Source organism: Peromyscus leucopus, chromosome X (genome assembly GCF_004664715.2).
Source record: "Peromyscus leucopus breed LL Stock chromosome X, UCI_PerLeu_2.1, whole genome shotgun sequence".
Taxonomy (NCBI): Eukaryota; Metazoa; Chordata; class Mammalia; order Rodentia; family Cricetidae; genus Peromyscus; species Peromyscus leucopus.
In genome coordinates, this window is record NC_051083.1 from 4,337,813 (window position 1) to 4,353,362 (window position 15,550).

The 15,550-nt window shown below is 36.9% G+C and overlaps 1 protein-coding gene across 1 annotated transcript in view; it reads right to left on the bottom strand.

Moving 5' to 3' along the window:
- Positions 1-2,133: 2,133 nt before the first annotated feature.
- LOC119086686 (zinc finger protein 120-like) overlaps positions 2,134-15,550 on the bottom strand; it is a 44,143-nt gene continuing 30,726 nt past the window's right edge. Inside the window, exons 2-5 of the mRNA XM_037199244.1 lie at positions 7,075-7,132; positions 5,042-5,168; positions 4,782-4,842; positions 2,134-3,416 (exon numbers count right to left, since the gene is read on the bottom strand). Of these exons, the coding sequence (XP_037055139.1) occupies positions 2,705-3,416; positions 4,782-4,842; positions 5,042-5,168; positions 7,075-7,132 (958 nt within the window). The 3' untranslated portion in view covers positions 2,134-2,704. The remainder of the gene's footprint in view (positions 3,417-4,781; positions 4,843-5,041; positions 5,169-7,074; positions 7,133-15,550) is intronic.

Sequence of the window (15,550 nt, forward strand, 5' to 3'; positions counted from 1 at the left end):
CTATGAACTGGATTTTGTATCTGGATTCATTACCTCATGTAATTTAAGAGATGCATGAAATCAAAGAGGGTTACCTTATCATTTAAATTCATAAGCCTTTTGTCCATTTAATTGTCCAGGTAGAAACAAAATAAAGGACATCATAATTATTGATATCATAAATCTTGAACAGATTATTGACATGTGTCACTTTTTGTCTCCAGAATAAATAACCTTTTTAGATAAATTCCCAAAGGTCTTATTAATAAAGACAAACCCAGAGCCAGGTATTGGGGTGAATGCTGAAAGATCAGAGAAACAAAACAAGCCACATCCAACATCACATTGTCAACTTTTCAGCTGATCTTGTTTCCTCCAAATGGAAGCCTCTGAGTCCTTACTCAAATGGATCTCAGCTGAATTGGTTGCTCAAAAGCCTATAAGCTTAAAAATATTCTAGTTCCTGGTGTGCATGCCTTATATGCTATTCTGCTTTTTGACATCACTTCCTGAGATTAACCTATTTAAAACAAGTATTTCCTTTTTAAAAGTATATGCAATAAACGTTTTATTATATCATATCCATATTCTTTCTTTTTTTCTTTTTTGAGTAGATTCAAAAATCTACCTTTTATGATTTCTATATCTTCATTTTTTTTCTTTTCAGAGTAGATTCAACAATCTACCCTTTTCTCTATCCTTTTTTCTTTTTCTTTTCCTTTTTTTTAAAAACAAGAACCCTGTATCTAATCTCCTTTTTTTAACTTTTTGTTTTAACAATTAATGGATCAACATCTTGTAACCAAACATCACAGAAAATGACCATACCCATAGGTCTTTAAACGACCAAAGAAACCACCCACCCCACCTCTTGGGAATGTGGGTATTATATTCTTAAAAATACTTCCTGCTGTCTAGTAGTGAAGATATCTTTATGGATTTCTGAAGTGAAAATATTTGGGTTAAATGTCAAGTCCTGTATCATTTTTCCAGTCTCTGCATAATGGGAATCTGAGTAGTCTGTGAAGCTGAATCATCTCAGTTAGCCATCTCAAAATTGTACTGAGAAGTTTGTAGTCCAAAGCATATCATTAGGTGGTGTTAATCAGCTTATTGGCTTTATCACATTCCATTTGTAATCATCATTGTGGGATTCTGTCATCCTTTTGAAGATTTCAAAGTTGCTTTTAGGCATCGTCATGGATCCCTGCAGAATTTTTTTTTTGCATCCTCTGTGGGTTGGAGCAATCATAGTCTGATAAATGTCTGTCTCTCAGAACCACAAATGTTTTTCCTTAGAAGAGAATATCTTCACAGCAATTTCTCCCCTCGACTTGCCTTACCAAATTTCTCCAAACTGACCTTTGTAAATGCTTTCTTCTAACAAGATGGTCGTGGCAATTGTTCTCTGAACAAGCAGCAATAAAGACTTTGTCTCCAGTAGCAGTGTTGCCATCACCACCAACATGATGAGAAGCAGCTGGCAACTTGAAGCAGAAGCCACCACCTCCATGGTCCCACCAGTACCATTTGTAACCTGGCCCAGCCACAGCTTCTCCACAACAAGCCTCACTGGCTGCCCTTGAACTTGAGATCTTCCTGCTTCTGCCTCTGTCAGCAAATCCTACCAGGATGCACCACCACAACCAGCCCCATGCACCTCAGGCTTTTGCTGGGGTCTGCAAGGCCACAGGAAAGTAGCTTTTACTTGAATTTGTACATAATAACTTGGGCACCAGATATAGACAAATTTCAAAATGTCTTATTAATAAAAACAAGCCCGGCACCAGTATTTGGAGTAAACACTGAAAGATGAGAGAAACAGAACAAGCCACATCCAACCTCAAAGCTTATGTTGACTAAAGATCATACCAATTCGGGCTGGAGGGATGGCTCAGAGGTTAAGAGCACCAACTGCTCTTCCAGAGGTCCTGAGTTCAATTCCCAGGAACCACATGGTCGCTCACAACGATCTGTACTGAGATCTGGTGCCCTCTTCTGGTGTGGAGGCATACATGTAGACAGTACACTGTATACATAATAAATAAATAAATCTTAAAAAAAAGATCATACCAATTCATATATATTTAGATTCATTTTACTAGGAGATCTGAAAGATCTCCTAAGTCTACTGTTATATTCAAAGGCATTAAGAGACCAATTACACACTAGACATTATACAGTTATAAGGTTGCCATATATTGTTATTAGGCTTTAAGACATTAATAACATTCATAGGATTTCTTTCTAGTAGGTGTTCTTTTATGTACTTCAAGAGTATGCTCTGTTGTACAAAGGCTTTCCCACATTGTTACATTCATAGGGTTTTTCTGCAGTATGACATCTTTTATGTACTTGAACATTACTATGATGTGCAAAAGGCTTTGCTACACTATTTACATTCATAAGTTTTCTCTCCAGTATGTGTTCTTTTATGTCCTTGAAGATAACTGTGTTGTGCAAAGGCTTTACCACACTAAATACATTCAAATGGTTTTTCTCCAGCATGTGTTTTTTTATGTCTTTGAAGAGCAATGTGACATACCAAGGCTTTACCAAAATGATTACATTCATAGAGTTTCTTTCCAGTATATATTCTTTTATGCATTTGAAAAGCATTGTGACAAGCAAAGGCTTTACCATATTGATTACATTAATAGGGTTTCTTGCCAGTGTGTGTTCTTTTATGCCCTTGAAGACTACTGTGATATGCAAAGGATCTACATCACTGATTCCATTCATAGGGTTTCTCTCCAGTATGTGTTCGTTTATGTACTTGAAGAGCACTCTGTTGTGCAAAGGCTTTACCACATTGATTGCATTCATAGGGTTTCTCTCCAGTGTGTGTTCTTTTATGAACTTGAAGATTACTGTGATAACGAAAGGCTTTACCACATTCATTACATTCATAGGGTTTCTCTCCAGTATGTGTTCTTTTATGCAATTGAAGAGCACCATGTTGTCTAAAGGCTTTACCACATTGATTGCATTCATATGGTTTCTCTCCAGTATGTGTTCTTTTATGTACTTGAAGACTGCTGTGATAATCAAAAGCTTTACCACAATGATTACATTCATATGGTTTCTCTCCAGTATGTGTTCTTTTATGTACTTGAAAGGCACTGGGATGACCAAAGGCTTTACCACATTCAGTACATTCATAGGGTTTCTCTCCAGTATGTGTTCTTTTATGTAACTGTAGAACACTGTGATAACCAAAGGCTTTACCACATTCATTGCATTCATAGGGTTTCTCTCCAGTATGTGTTCTTTTATGTACTTGAAGATGACTGTAATAACCAAAGGCTTTACCACACTGATTACATTCATAGGGTTTCTCTCCAGTATGTGTTCTTTTATGAACTTGAAGAACACTGTGATAACGAAAGGCTTTACCACATTCATTACATTCATGAGGTTTCTCTACAGTGTGTGTTCTTTTATGTAATTGAAGAGCACCTTGATAAGCAAAGGCTTCACAACACTGATTACAACCATAGAGTTTTTCTCCAGTATGTGTCCTTTTATGAATTTGAAGTGTACTGTGATGAGCATAGGCTTTACCACACTGATTACATTCATAGGGTTTCTCTCCAGGATGTGATCTTTTATGCTTTTGATGCTGAATATCATATGCAGAATCTTTACCATATTGAGTATATACAGAAAGTTTCTCTCCAGTTTGTCTTCTTTCATGCCTACAAGGATAATTGGCACATTTAAAATTTTACCATAGTCAATATGCTGCTGACTCTTTACGTCTTTAAGAATTAATTTTACAGTTTGTTCCCACACTAAAGAGGAAACTCTTCTTTAGCTTTTATCACTGTGTTTACACACATGTGATATTTACACAGTCCTAGAACTCAAGACTTTTCTGTAGCATGAGTTCATTGATGTATTAACAAGGAAGCTAGAAAAACAATACTTGTATACTTGAATCAATTTTAATGGTTATATTCATTTTGGGACTTCTACTTATTTTCTAGATGCTCTGAAAGAGAGGTATGTTATGTGTTTCCATATCCCTATGCTCATATGGAATGTATCCAAAGTGACATATGATATACATAGTAAAGGAAGAATAACAAATGTAAGATTTCCACATTGAATTCAATTTGACTTTCTGTCCTCATAGACTGGTTGTATAGGGATTAAGTTTTCTCCATGACAATTTCCCATGACTCTTGACACTAACTCCCCCTTTAACTAAACAGCACAGTCACAACAATTATAAGAGAAATACTTGTTTTAGTATAAACTCTTTGCTTCCTAGAATGTTTTTGGGATATACATATCACCTCTTCACTGTGTATAACTTTGTAATATGAGTAGGATGAAATAAATGGATTGGCAGTAATATAGCATCTCCCTTATGGTGCTATGATTCAAATGGTCACATGTCTTGAAGCACTGTTTCCCTGTCTTCTTTAATAAAAGAATTCCTTGAAAATGGAATTCATCTACCTAAAATTGAGGTTTATGGTATGTGAAAATTTAATGATCATCAATGCACTTATTTACACTGATGCTATTGCTTAAAACTTCCAGGTCATGCCTAGCGGTGCTAGCATACACTTTTAATCCCAGCATTTGCGAGACAGAGGCAGGCATATCTCTGTGAGTTTGAAGCTAGCCTCATCTACAAAGCGACTTCCAAAAAAGTTGCAAGGGTACACAGAGAGACCCTGTCTTGAAAAATGAAACAAAACAAACAAACAAACAGAAAACCAAAAAACCTTCCAGGACACATTGCAATTTCTTCAGAGGCACATTTGTATCAGATTGCACATAAAAATTACCTTTCATGTTTTCTAGTGCTTTGACAAAATTCTTCAACATTATGGTCTTTCCAATTGTATCCTAAAATATAATAGCAGCAAAGGTATAACATACAATTAAAAATTTTGCAAAATTTAAGTCACTATTTTCAATGAACATTAGAATCATGACTGGTTTACTTACCTCTATCTTCTTTTAACAATTAAATTACAGAAGAGCATCAATAACCAAGGAACAGTTGTACCTTTATTTTAAATCACGAAGGAAATCTCAATGTTACCTATAATAGTGAGGTTCCTGTAGGTCTCCAGCATCACATCTTTGTAGAGATTCTTCTGGGAAGGATCCAGCAAAGTCCATTCTTCCCAAGTGAAACCAATATGCACATCATCATAGGTCACTGCATTCTAAAATACCCCATACATTTGTAAAACAGAAAGAATGACACTGATAACATTGTAAATGTAGACTTATTTGACTGTACATTAATGTAATTTTGGTGATTCCCACCAGCCATTTCATGACATAAACATTATAATGTAATCATCATGTCACTTTAGAAGTACAGTGAATAGGAGGATCACCTCTGTTATTTTGGTATCCTTTGAATGGGCTTTCATCTTGCTAGGGAAATGCATAATAACAAACTGTGAAACACGGAAACAGATCAACAGTACTGAATACACATGAGAAAAGTTGTATGAACAAATACTAGCTAAAAAAGCAAAATAAGATGAACATTCTGGGTGTATTGGCTCACATCTTTAACCTCAGCACTCAGAATGCAAAGGCTGGTGACTCTGAATTGAATGCCAGCTTAGTGTATGCAATCAGGTCCAGGAGAACATTTTAAAACCCTGTCTCTCATGCTAAAATCTAACAAACAAAAAAGATAGAAAGAACTCATAGGTTTTAATAAAGTTCCTAAAAAGTGTTAAGCATTCACTCCAGTTCTGTATTCATCTACCAGTAACCTGAAGTGCCACAATTTAAACTGTAACATCAATCAGATTTTACTAAAGACATGACATGTCATAACAGTTATAAATGGACAGATAAAATATTAGCAGGGTCAATGTTGATCATAAATAATCAACACAGGGTAGAAGAGATGACACAGTACTAATGAGCTACTGCTTGTCTTGCATATAGGTGGGCTCAATTGCCAGTACTTACCTGTGGGATCACATCTATCCACTATTCAAAGTTCAGGGTTTATGAGACCATATTTTAAACACTGAGGCGACCAGATCCCCATGTGGTGGATATCCATTCATACAGGAAATTATTCATACTAATTTAAAAATTCAAAGAAAAACAAAAAAACAAAAACAAAACAGAAAGGAAGCAAGTCATGTACCTGCAATCCAATGACTCAAAAAGCTCACACAGTATTAATGTCATGCATGCATGCCATCCTGAGAAAGAGAGTGATACCCTCTGCCAAATTTTAAAATTCAAAATATGGTTGAAACTCAGTACAACAGCCTATCCTTGGCATGTATGAAAATGTACATCCCAGGCCCATCATCCAATAATATAAAAACAAAAATCTCAGAAATGTTGGCACACCTTTAATCCCAGGACTTGAGAACCAGAGATAGGGGAATGTCTGAGTTAGTGGTCAGCCTGGTGTACAGAGGTTCTTTCAGGAAGCCAAGGCTACACAAACAAATCTTGTCTTCAAGAACAAACAAAAAAATTAAAAGAGCAAGTTACCAAATGACAGTAGCACTGAATAGCAATTACTTCTAAATTATCTTATGTGATTTAGAGATAGAATCTATAATGGCAGTAAAAGCATGACAATGCAAGGAAGCTGGCTGATTTGTATCAATCACAACACAGTAGATGCAAACAATAGGAAATTTGTTGAGAAAAAAGTGACAAATATCACTCCCCTAGTGAAGAATTTCATCCAGAAAACCTCCCCTTACTAAAGGTTTCACGAGCAATAGAAAGAAAGGCACCAGGGAGAAACACATGTTAAAATACATGATAGTGGGCTGGAGAGACAGCTCAGCGGTTAAGAGCACTGGCTGTTCTTCCAAAGGTCCTGAGTTCAATTCCCAGCAACCACATGGTGGCTCACAACCATCTGTAATGAGATCTGGTGCCTTCTTCTGGCAAACATGTAGGCAGAACACTGTATACATAATAAATAAATCTTAAAAAAAAATACATCATAGTATCTAGGATATTTTTCATTCAGTCAACTATATTCTGACCCAAGTCATTATAGGCTCACGGTCATCCATGTAGAAAATGCATTTAGTCATTTCAATAAAATTCATAGTCTGTAATAGCCCCTACACTGTTCAAATGTCCAAAGTCTCTTCCCATATTCATCACACTCTCTTGACAGTCACATCTTGTAAAACGAAAAAACAAGTTTTATCTTTGGCACAGAATACCATTCACATTCCAAAACATAGAAATGGAGACACAGGGAAGATTGGACCAAGGCAAGACTGAAGCACAGCAGGAAAAATATCAAATCATATAATCTGTCTCACATGTATAGTGCTCAGTTTTCAAAAGGTTTAGATGGCTTTGTCCTTGAAACATGTCATACATCTCTTTGTTTACTTCAACTAACTATATGCAGTGAGGTCTTCATGGAAGATGTCTCATAGCTTAGGTATATCCCATCTTGTGGTCACAAAAGGGAACCCAGGCTGTTCTAAAATATTATTCTAAGGTGTGTTATATCTGTTAATGCCATGGAACATTTGTTTTAATGATGTGAAGATTTGTTGCATGTGGTGGTATTCTAATTGTACTGAAATGTGATTCTGATTGTATGTTAATAAATAAAGTTGCCCGGGGATCAGAGCTATTAGAGCCATAGACAGAGTGTGGTGGTGGTGGTGGTGGTGGTGGTGGTGGTGGTGGTGGTGGTGGTTGTGGCACATACCTTTAATCCCATAGATCTCTGTGTGTTCAGGGATACAGCCAGCATTGGAGACATATGCCTTTAAGACCTAGGGGCTATACATTCAGACAGTGACGAGGCAGTCACGTGTTTGGGTTTACAACCAATGAGAAGGCAGAATGTCTGGAAAATTGACTTACACACAGGAAATAGCTCTCTTTCGAGAAGCTGGGACAGCAGGAGGAAGGGTGAGATTTTAGCTCTGAGCTCTGACCTCTCGGCTTTCTCTTTTACATTGTTTCTGTGTTTCTTATTTAGTAAGATGGTTGGTTACATCTACAGTTGCATTCTTTTATGTTGCATTTATTTAACTCTGTGAAGGTGTAATACTTCTATAGCCTGTCTAAAAAAATTCATTAGTCTAATAAATAGCTTAATGGCCAATAGCTTTGCAGGGAAGGATAGGCAGGGCCAGCAGGATCAAAGAATAAATAAGAGGAGAAATCTAGGAGGAAAAAAGAAAGAAGAAAGAAAAGCAGGACACTAGGGGATAGCCACCAAGCTACACAGCAAACCACAAAATAAGAAATAAAGAAAAGTGTTCAGAATAGATGAAGACAAAAGCCCAGAAGCAAAGGGTAGATGGAATAATTTAAGTTAAAAAAATGTCTAGACAACCTAGATGCCCATCAACGGAAGAATGGATGAAAAAAATGTGGTACATATACACAATGGAGTTCTACTCAGCAGAGAAAAACAATGAAAGCATGAAATTTGCAGGCAAATGGATGGAACTAGAAAAAATCATCCTGAGTGAGGTAACCCAAACCCAGAAAGACAGTTATGGTATGTACTCACTCATTGGTGGATTCTAGATATAAAATGAACAATCAGACCACAACCCATAGAACCATAAAGGCTATATATATATAGCATGGAGGTCCCTAGGACGACTGTGGCATATAATAAATTTCAGTTTTACTCAATTATTGAAAAAAAAAATAGCCAAATGAATGGAAACACATGAACTATGAACCAAAGGCTGAGGGGCTCCCAGCTGGATCAGGCCTTCTGAATAGGTGAGACAGTTGATTGGCTTGATCAGTTTGGGAGGCATCTAGGCAGTGGGACCAAGTCCTGTGCTCATTGCATGAATTGGCTGTTTGAAACCAGGAACTTATTCAGGGACACTTGGCTTAGTCAGGGAGGAAGGGACTGGACCTGCCTGGACTGAGTCTACCAAGTTGATCACAGTCCTCGGGGGAGGACTTGTCCTGGAGGAGGTGGGAATGGAGGGTGGGCTGGGGGTAAGGGGAGGGCGTGGGAGGGGGGAGAATAGGGGAACCCATGGCTGATATGTAGAACTGAATGGTATTGTAAAATAAAAAAAAAAAAAAAAAAAAAGATTAATACTACAAATCATCCCTTGTATATAATACATATCAGATCTCATAAAGGCCTACCAGGCCCACTACCACAAAGTAATGATGAAATTGATCAGTTATTGATAGGAAATGTGCTAGAAGCCTCAGAATTTCAGAAGAAACACCATGTTAATAGAAAAGGTTTAAAGAAAGATTTTTCTATCACTTGGCAACAAGCCAAGGAAATTATAAAATGTTGTCCTACTTGTTCCCTGTTTAACCAAACTCCACTTTCTGCAGTATATAATCCTAAGGGTACTCAAAGAAATAAAATTTGGCAAATAGATACATTTCATTGTACAGAGTCTGGAAAATTAAAGTACACGCACCATACCATAGATACATATTCAGGATTTCAATGGGCAACTGCTTTTGGTTCTGAAAAGGCTGGTTCTGTAATCACACACGTTTTAGAGGTTATGGCCATTATGGGAATATCTGTACAAACTAAGATTGACAATTCTCCAGCATATGTCTCTAGTAAAATGAAACAGTTTTTTACATATTACAACATAAAGTATATTACAGATATATCACACAATCCTACAGGACAAACAGTTACAGAAAGATCTAATTGCACTTTAAAAGAAATGCTTAATAAGCAGAAAAGGGTAACAAAGACCCCCACAGATAGATTTCACAATGCTTTATTAACTTTAAATGTTTTTTTAAATGCTAACGAAAAGGGAACAACAGCTGCAGAGAGACACTGGATAATAGGAAAAAAAAAAAAAAAAAACAAAAACAAAAAAACACTGAACTAAATCAGCCTGTATACTTTAAAGATGTGTTGACCTCAGAATGGAAACCAGGGAAATTCTGCGTTGACGAAGAGGTTTTGCTTTTGTTTCCACAGGAGAAGAAAAGCTATGGAGACCATCAAAATTGATAAAGGTTCAATTCGAACATGAGAGACCTCTTGATTAGGAGAGGCAATAGGTCATCAAACAGTGTGGCAATTTAACATGGCAAAAAGGAAAACTCAAAGTTAAGGTTGGAGCAGGGTTTTGTTTTTGTCTTTCCAGAAGAATAAAAACATTCACCTAAGGAATCTGAAGACCTTTGGATGAATGAAGCATCTGAAGAAGAAGGGAGAATCATCCACAAAAATGTTTTTGCTGTTCTCTCCAAACATGTCAGGCAGATGGTCTTTATGTAGTCCCAACTCAACTAAAAACTAAAGCTGGCCTTGGAGTTGGAGCATGGCTCTCTCCTTCCCTGAGCCCAAGCATGTTTGTTAAAAGAAAATCCAAAGTCTCTGTCTCATGTCAGAAGAGCCATCTGGTATGGGACCAAAGAAAACCAACATCTAGTGACTATTATATTGTCACTAATCTCATATTCCTCAGATTTATTTTGACTCTTTAAAACTTTTCTTAAGGTATACATATTATCTCAAGATTTATAAGATATATATATATATATATAAACTTTCTGTTGTGATATTAATGGTCATATAGAGTACTGATTAGTTCTGATCTGAGGCTTTGTGGTGATATATTATGTACCCTAATAAAATTTGCCTGAGGATCAGAGAACAGAACAAGCTACTATATTAAACATAGAGAGAGGTCAGGCAGTGGTGGCACACACATTTAATCCTAGCACTCAGAAGGCAGAGATCTGTCTGGATCTCTTTGAGTTCAAAGCCACCCTGGACTACATGAGATTGACTCAGTTTAGGAAAGAAACAGAACCAGGCAGTGGTGGCACACACCTTTAATCCCAGTACTTGAGAGTCACATGCCTTTAATCCCAGCACTAAGAAGGAAGTGCTATGGTGGGCAGAGAAAGGTATATAAGGCATGAGGAGACAGGAACTAAAGCTTTTCAGTTGAGGAACCCCTTCTGGCTACAGACCTTGCAGCTAGAGAGCCTTTTCAGATTGAGGAGTCCTAGAAGTAAGAGGTGGCAGTGGCTTGTTCCTTTGTCTCTCTGACCTTTCAGCTTTTATCCCAATAACAGGCTCCTGGGGTTTTGTTGTTGTTGTTTATTGAAAGACCTGTTAGATTTTGTGTTATAAGGCTTCATGTAGCTTCTGTATGTGATTTCAGGCTTGAATCTGAAGCAGGTATTTAAGCCTAGATATCCGGGTGTATTTAATAGATTATGGTCCTTTAACCTCTCTGAGATTTGCTCCATATGACATTTAAAATGTTTAAGTTTTCCTAAATGAACCATAACCATTCGTAACAGTGACCTTTGAAGTCTCCTAAAGGATGATGGGGCCCCACAACAACAATTCCACCTGGATTGTGGTAATGCCACTAAGCTGACAAACACCATCCAAAGATCAGCTTCGGACTACAAGCTGCTCAGGACAATTTCAAGACAGTTAAGATGGCCCAGCCTCATGGGCTGCTGCTCCAGCCAGGACTTTAGAGAACCTTGCACTGTCCTGTCTCACAAAGACTGGACAACAGCTGGATTCCCCAGGACTTGACCATTATCTCAATGTTTTCAGGGTCCCCAAAGATGCCAGCACCCCATATCAGGTGTCTAGAAAACAGGACACCCACATTCCCAAGAGGTAGGGTGGATGGTTTTTGGTCATTCAATGGATTATGGATGTTTGCATTCTTTAGAGGGGTTGGTTGCAAGTTGTTACTGGTCATGGTTAAGAAAATTCTTTTCAAAAAAAGGTTAGATTCAAAGATCTCTTCTGAAAAGAAAAAGGGAGAATATAGGAATGATAGGAAAAAAGGGTGGATTATTGAATCTACTTTAATCCCAAAAGCAACTATTAATCTAAAAAATTTTACATTGCTATAGATTTTTGTATATTGATACAAATTTAAAGTTATTTTTGTTATACTGCATATATGTTTCTACTTTTGTCTAAGATATTTTTGTATACTGATGCAAATTTAAGGTTATTTTTGTTATACTGTACACATTTCTATTTTTGTTTATGGTATTGTACCTATGCAGCTTGTTTAAATTATATAATGTAAAGTTTTAGTCTTTGAAAGCTATTTAGGATAATAAAGAAACACAAATTAAAAAAAAAAAAAAAAAAGTCTAGAAACAAATCAAGCTAAGGTTTATCTTTATAAGAAAGAATAAGCTTCCATGTGTGTAATTTTTGAGAACCCGGTAGCAGGCCCCCTAAAGAGTAAAGAATTTTAAAAAAAGAATGAAAGAAAGAGAGAAACAACATCAGGCTTCGATCCTCACAGCTTCATGCAATGAACTCTCACAGTCTCCTCTGCCAAACATAGATGCCTGCAACAATGCTGAACTATAAGCATAGACTAAGAATTGATGACCTTAACTTTTGATTCTTTCTTATTTCCAGGACCATAGCATACTATGGGTGATCCTGCAAAGTTTGATTTCTTAATTGGCATGAACACTAACCTGCTTGGACCACAGGTAAATTGGCTTTTTTATATGGAGATCCTTCCTGGGACTAGGATTAACTTTGCTTACTCCTACCACAAATTGAAGTTTTAATAGGATGGAGTCTTAACCTTAGGGTACTTTGCTACACTTGCATTCTATAGCAAAAGTCTTCTCTATAATGGTGATAAACTCTTTGGAATTTCTTGTCTGTTTTAACACTTGATTGCCAACTGATACTAGTTTTTCATTTTCATTAATTTCTGTCCTACTTGTTTTATTTTCACTCTGGACCTGAATGAGTCATCACTAATAGCCATCCAACAGATTCAATATTCCTTGTAAGGAATTAGTCCATAATCTTTTAATTCTTCTTTGCTAATTACCTAGGGCATAGGCAGAATAAGAAAGATTTTGGGGGCTGGAGAGATGGCTCAGTGGTTAAGAGCACTGCCTGCTCTTCCAGAGGTCCTGAGTTCAATTCCCAGCAACCACATGGTGGCTCACAACCATCTTTAATAAGATCTGGTGCCCTCTTCTGGCCTGCAGGCAGAATACTGTATATAATAATAAATAAATAAATCTTCAAAAAATGTATTTAAATTTATAAAAAAAAAAAAAAAAAGATTTTGGAGCCAAAATATCATATAAATAATGTTTAGCTAAATTTTTTATGGAGTCTATCTACTTACAGCTGAAATCCTATGATCTCAATATCCACTTTCTGCCATTAATCTTAACATTCCCATCTTCCTGGTCCTAACAGAACAGCCAATTGAGTACTGTGAACAATTTTCTATGGTTTTGCCACCTAAAGTCTTCATATTATCCACATTATTTCAAAAGACAATATTGCCATGATCTGCCTAGCAATGAAATTACTTTTGCTGTTCCCTTTTTTGTTCTTTCTTTTATCCTGCTATGATTAAATCCTCTTACCAAAAACATCTCTGGCAATGAATGTGTTTATTTTGCTATTGTGTCAGATCACACTCCATCATTGTGGAGCTTAAGATAGAAACTAAAGCTAACAATTGAAAAAACATGGGCAAAGATTGCTTACTGGCTTTCTCTCTGGTCTAGTCACTGTCTCATGCTCAGATAGCTCCCTTTTCTAGCCCAGGACATTTTCCTTAGCGATATTGTAAACCTACATGGTCAAGTATTTTCATTTCAGTCATCAATCAATGCAATCTCTCACAGACATAACAATTTCTGGCTATAACAAATTAAGTCACTATGAACATAGTTGAGCAAGTGTTTTTGAGGTAGGAGGGAGGGACAAATTTTATGTATATACCCAAGAGTGGTATAGCTGGCTATTGAGGTAGATTGATTCCTAATTTTCTTCAGATTGCATTTTTATTTCCACAGTGGCTGTGCAGGTTTGCACTTGGAACAGCAATGAATCCCCTTGTTTCAGGTGCTTGCTAGGATTAACTGTCACTTGTGTTAATGATCTTAACCATTCTGGCAGGTGTACAGTGATCTCAAAGTAATTTTGATAAGCATTTCTTTGATGGTTAAGGATGCTGAACATTGCTTCAAGTGTTTCTCAGCCACTTTAGATTCCTCTATTGAGAATTCTCTTTAGAGGTGCACCCCATGGTATTTAGATTGGTCAGGTTGTTATTGTCTAATTTCTTGAGTTCTTTATTATAGTGAGTAAATAAACCTAGAAGCACATAGAAAAACATGTTATATACTCATTTATAAGTGGGTATTAGTAATTAAGTAAAGTGCAATCACAGTAAATTACAGTAGAATGCATAGATGCTAAGTAATAAGAATGTCTCTAGGAAAGATGCATAGATCTTCCTGAGAAGGAGAAATAGTGGGTGCATTGGAGGCAAGTGGGGATGGTAACAGGAGGGGTCAGATGAATAAGGAAGGGATAGGGGGAAAGAAAGGGAGAGTTGAGTAGAATAGGGGAGCTTTCAGCAGGGGATGTGGAGTCAGTTCTCTGCATCCTTCCTGGAATATATGAGGGTGACCTCAGTGAGGACTCCTTGTAATAAATAATATAGAGGATTAAAAAAAAAACACATTTAGACCAAAGCTGTGGAGCCTGCATGGCACTGGATTAGGTTCTCTGCATAAGTGAGAGAGTTGTGCAGCTTTATCTGTTTAAGGGGCTGCAGGCAGTGGGATCAGGGCCTATCCCTGGTGCATGAGCTGAGGTTTTGGAGCTTTCTACCTATGGAGGGACACCTTGCAAAGCCTTGATAAATGGGGGAGAGACTTGGAACTGCCCCAACTGAATGTACCAAGCTTTAGTTATTCCTCATGAAAGGCCTTACATTTTTGGAGGAGGGAATGGAGGGTCAGAAGGGAAAAAGACTGGGGTTAGTGGGAGGATGGATGAAAGGGGCATCTAAGAATGGTATGTAAAATTTTTAAAAAATATATTAAATAAAGAAAAAACATAAAGCAAAATGTAATAAAATAATTGCTGTCACCTAAAGTCAGTGCAAATATACTGTGTTGTGTGATTGCTTTTCAAACATACAAGAACTAACTCCAGTTTACTACTGAACCATTTGAGGTCAACTTCATGAGTGGGGAGATTTTATTGCTTAAAATAATTTTTAAAGCAATAGTGGCTACATTTACCCAAATTCCCAATATCCACTGGTCTATGCAGTTGCTAACACCAGTTTGAAACTTATCTAGTATTAAACATTAGCTAGATGCCTTTGTCACAGGACAAAGTGGCAACTAAAGATGCATACAAATTATAATACCATCCATTAGTATATCCAGGGGACAGGAAAGTCCTTATACTTTAAAATACACAGAATACATTTACTAGTAAATGATGACTCTAGTGGAGATTTCACATGGTGCCATGTTGAAAGTTCCTCCTTTTGTGAAACTCTCTGAAGCTGCAAATTACAAATATCTACATTATATCATTTTATTTAAAATTCCATATTCTAGGATTCATCTCCGAACTGCTATGATTCAGAGTAATTCAGATGGTGTTGTGAAAGCTGGAGTAAGCTCTTCTTGCAATCCTGACAAGCAGCCAAACTTGAATGCCATTACTCCACACTTGTTGAGTATTGAAATCCCACATATCGTCCACCCTCAATTCTATGAATGGCACAATGGATCTGAACAAATACAGTCAGTCTCTGCAGATTCT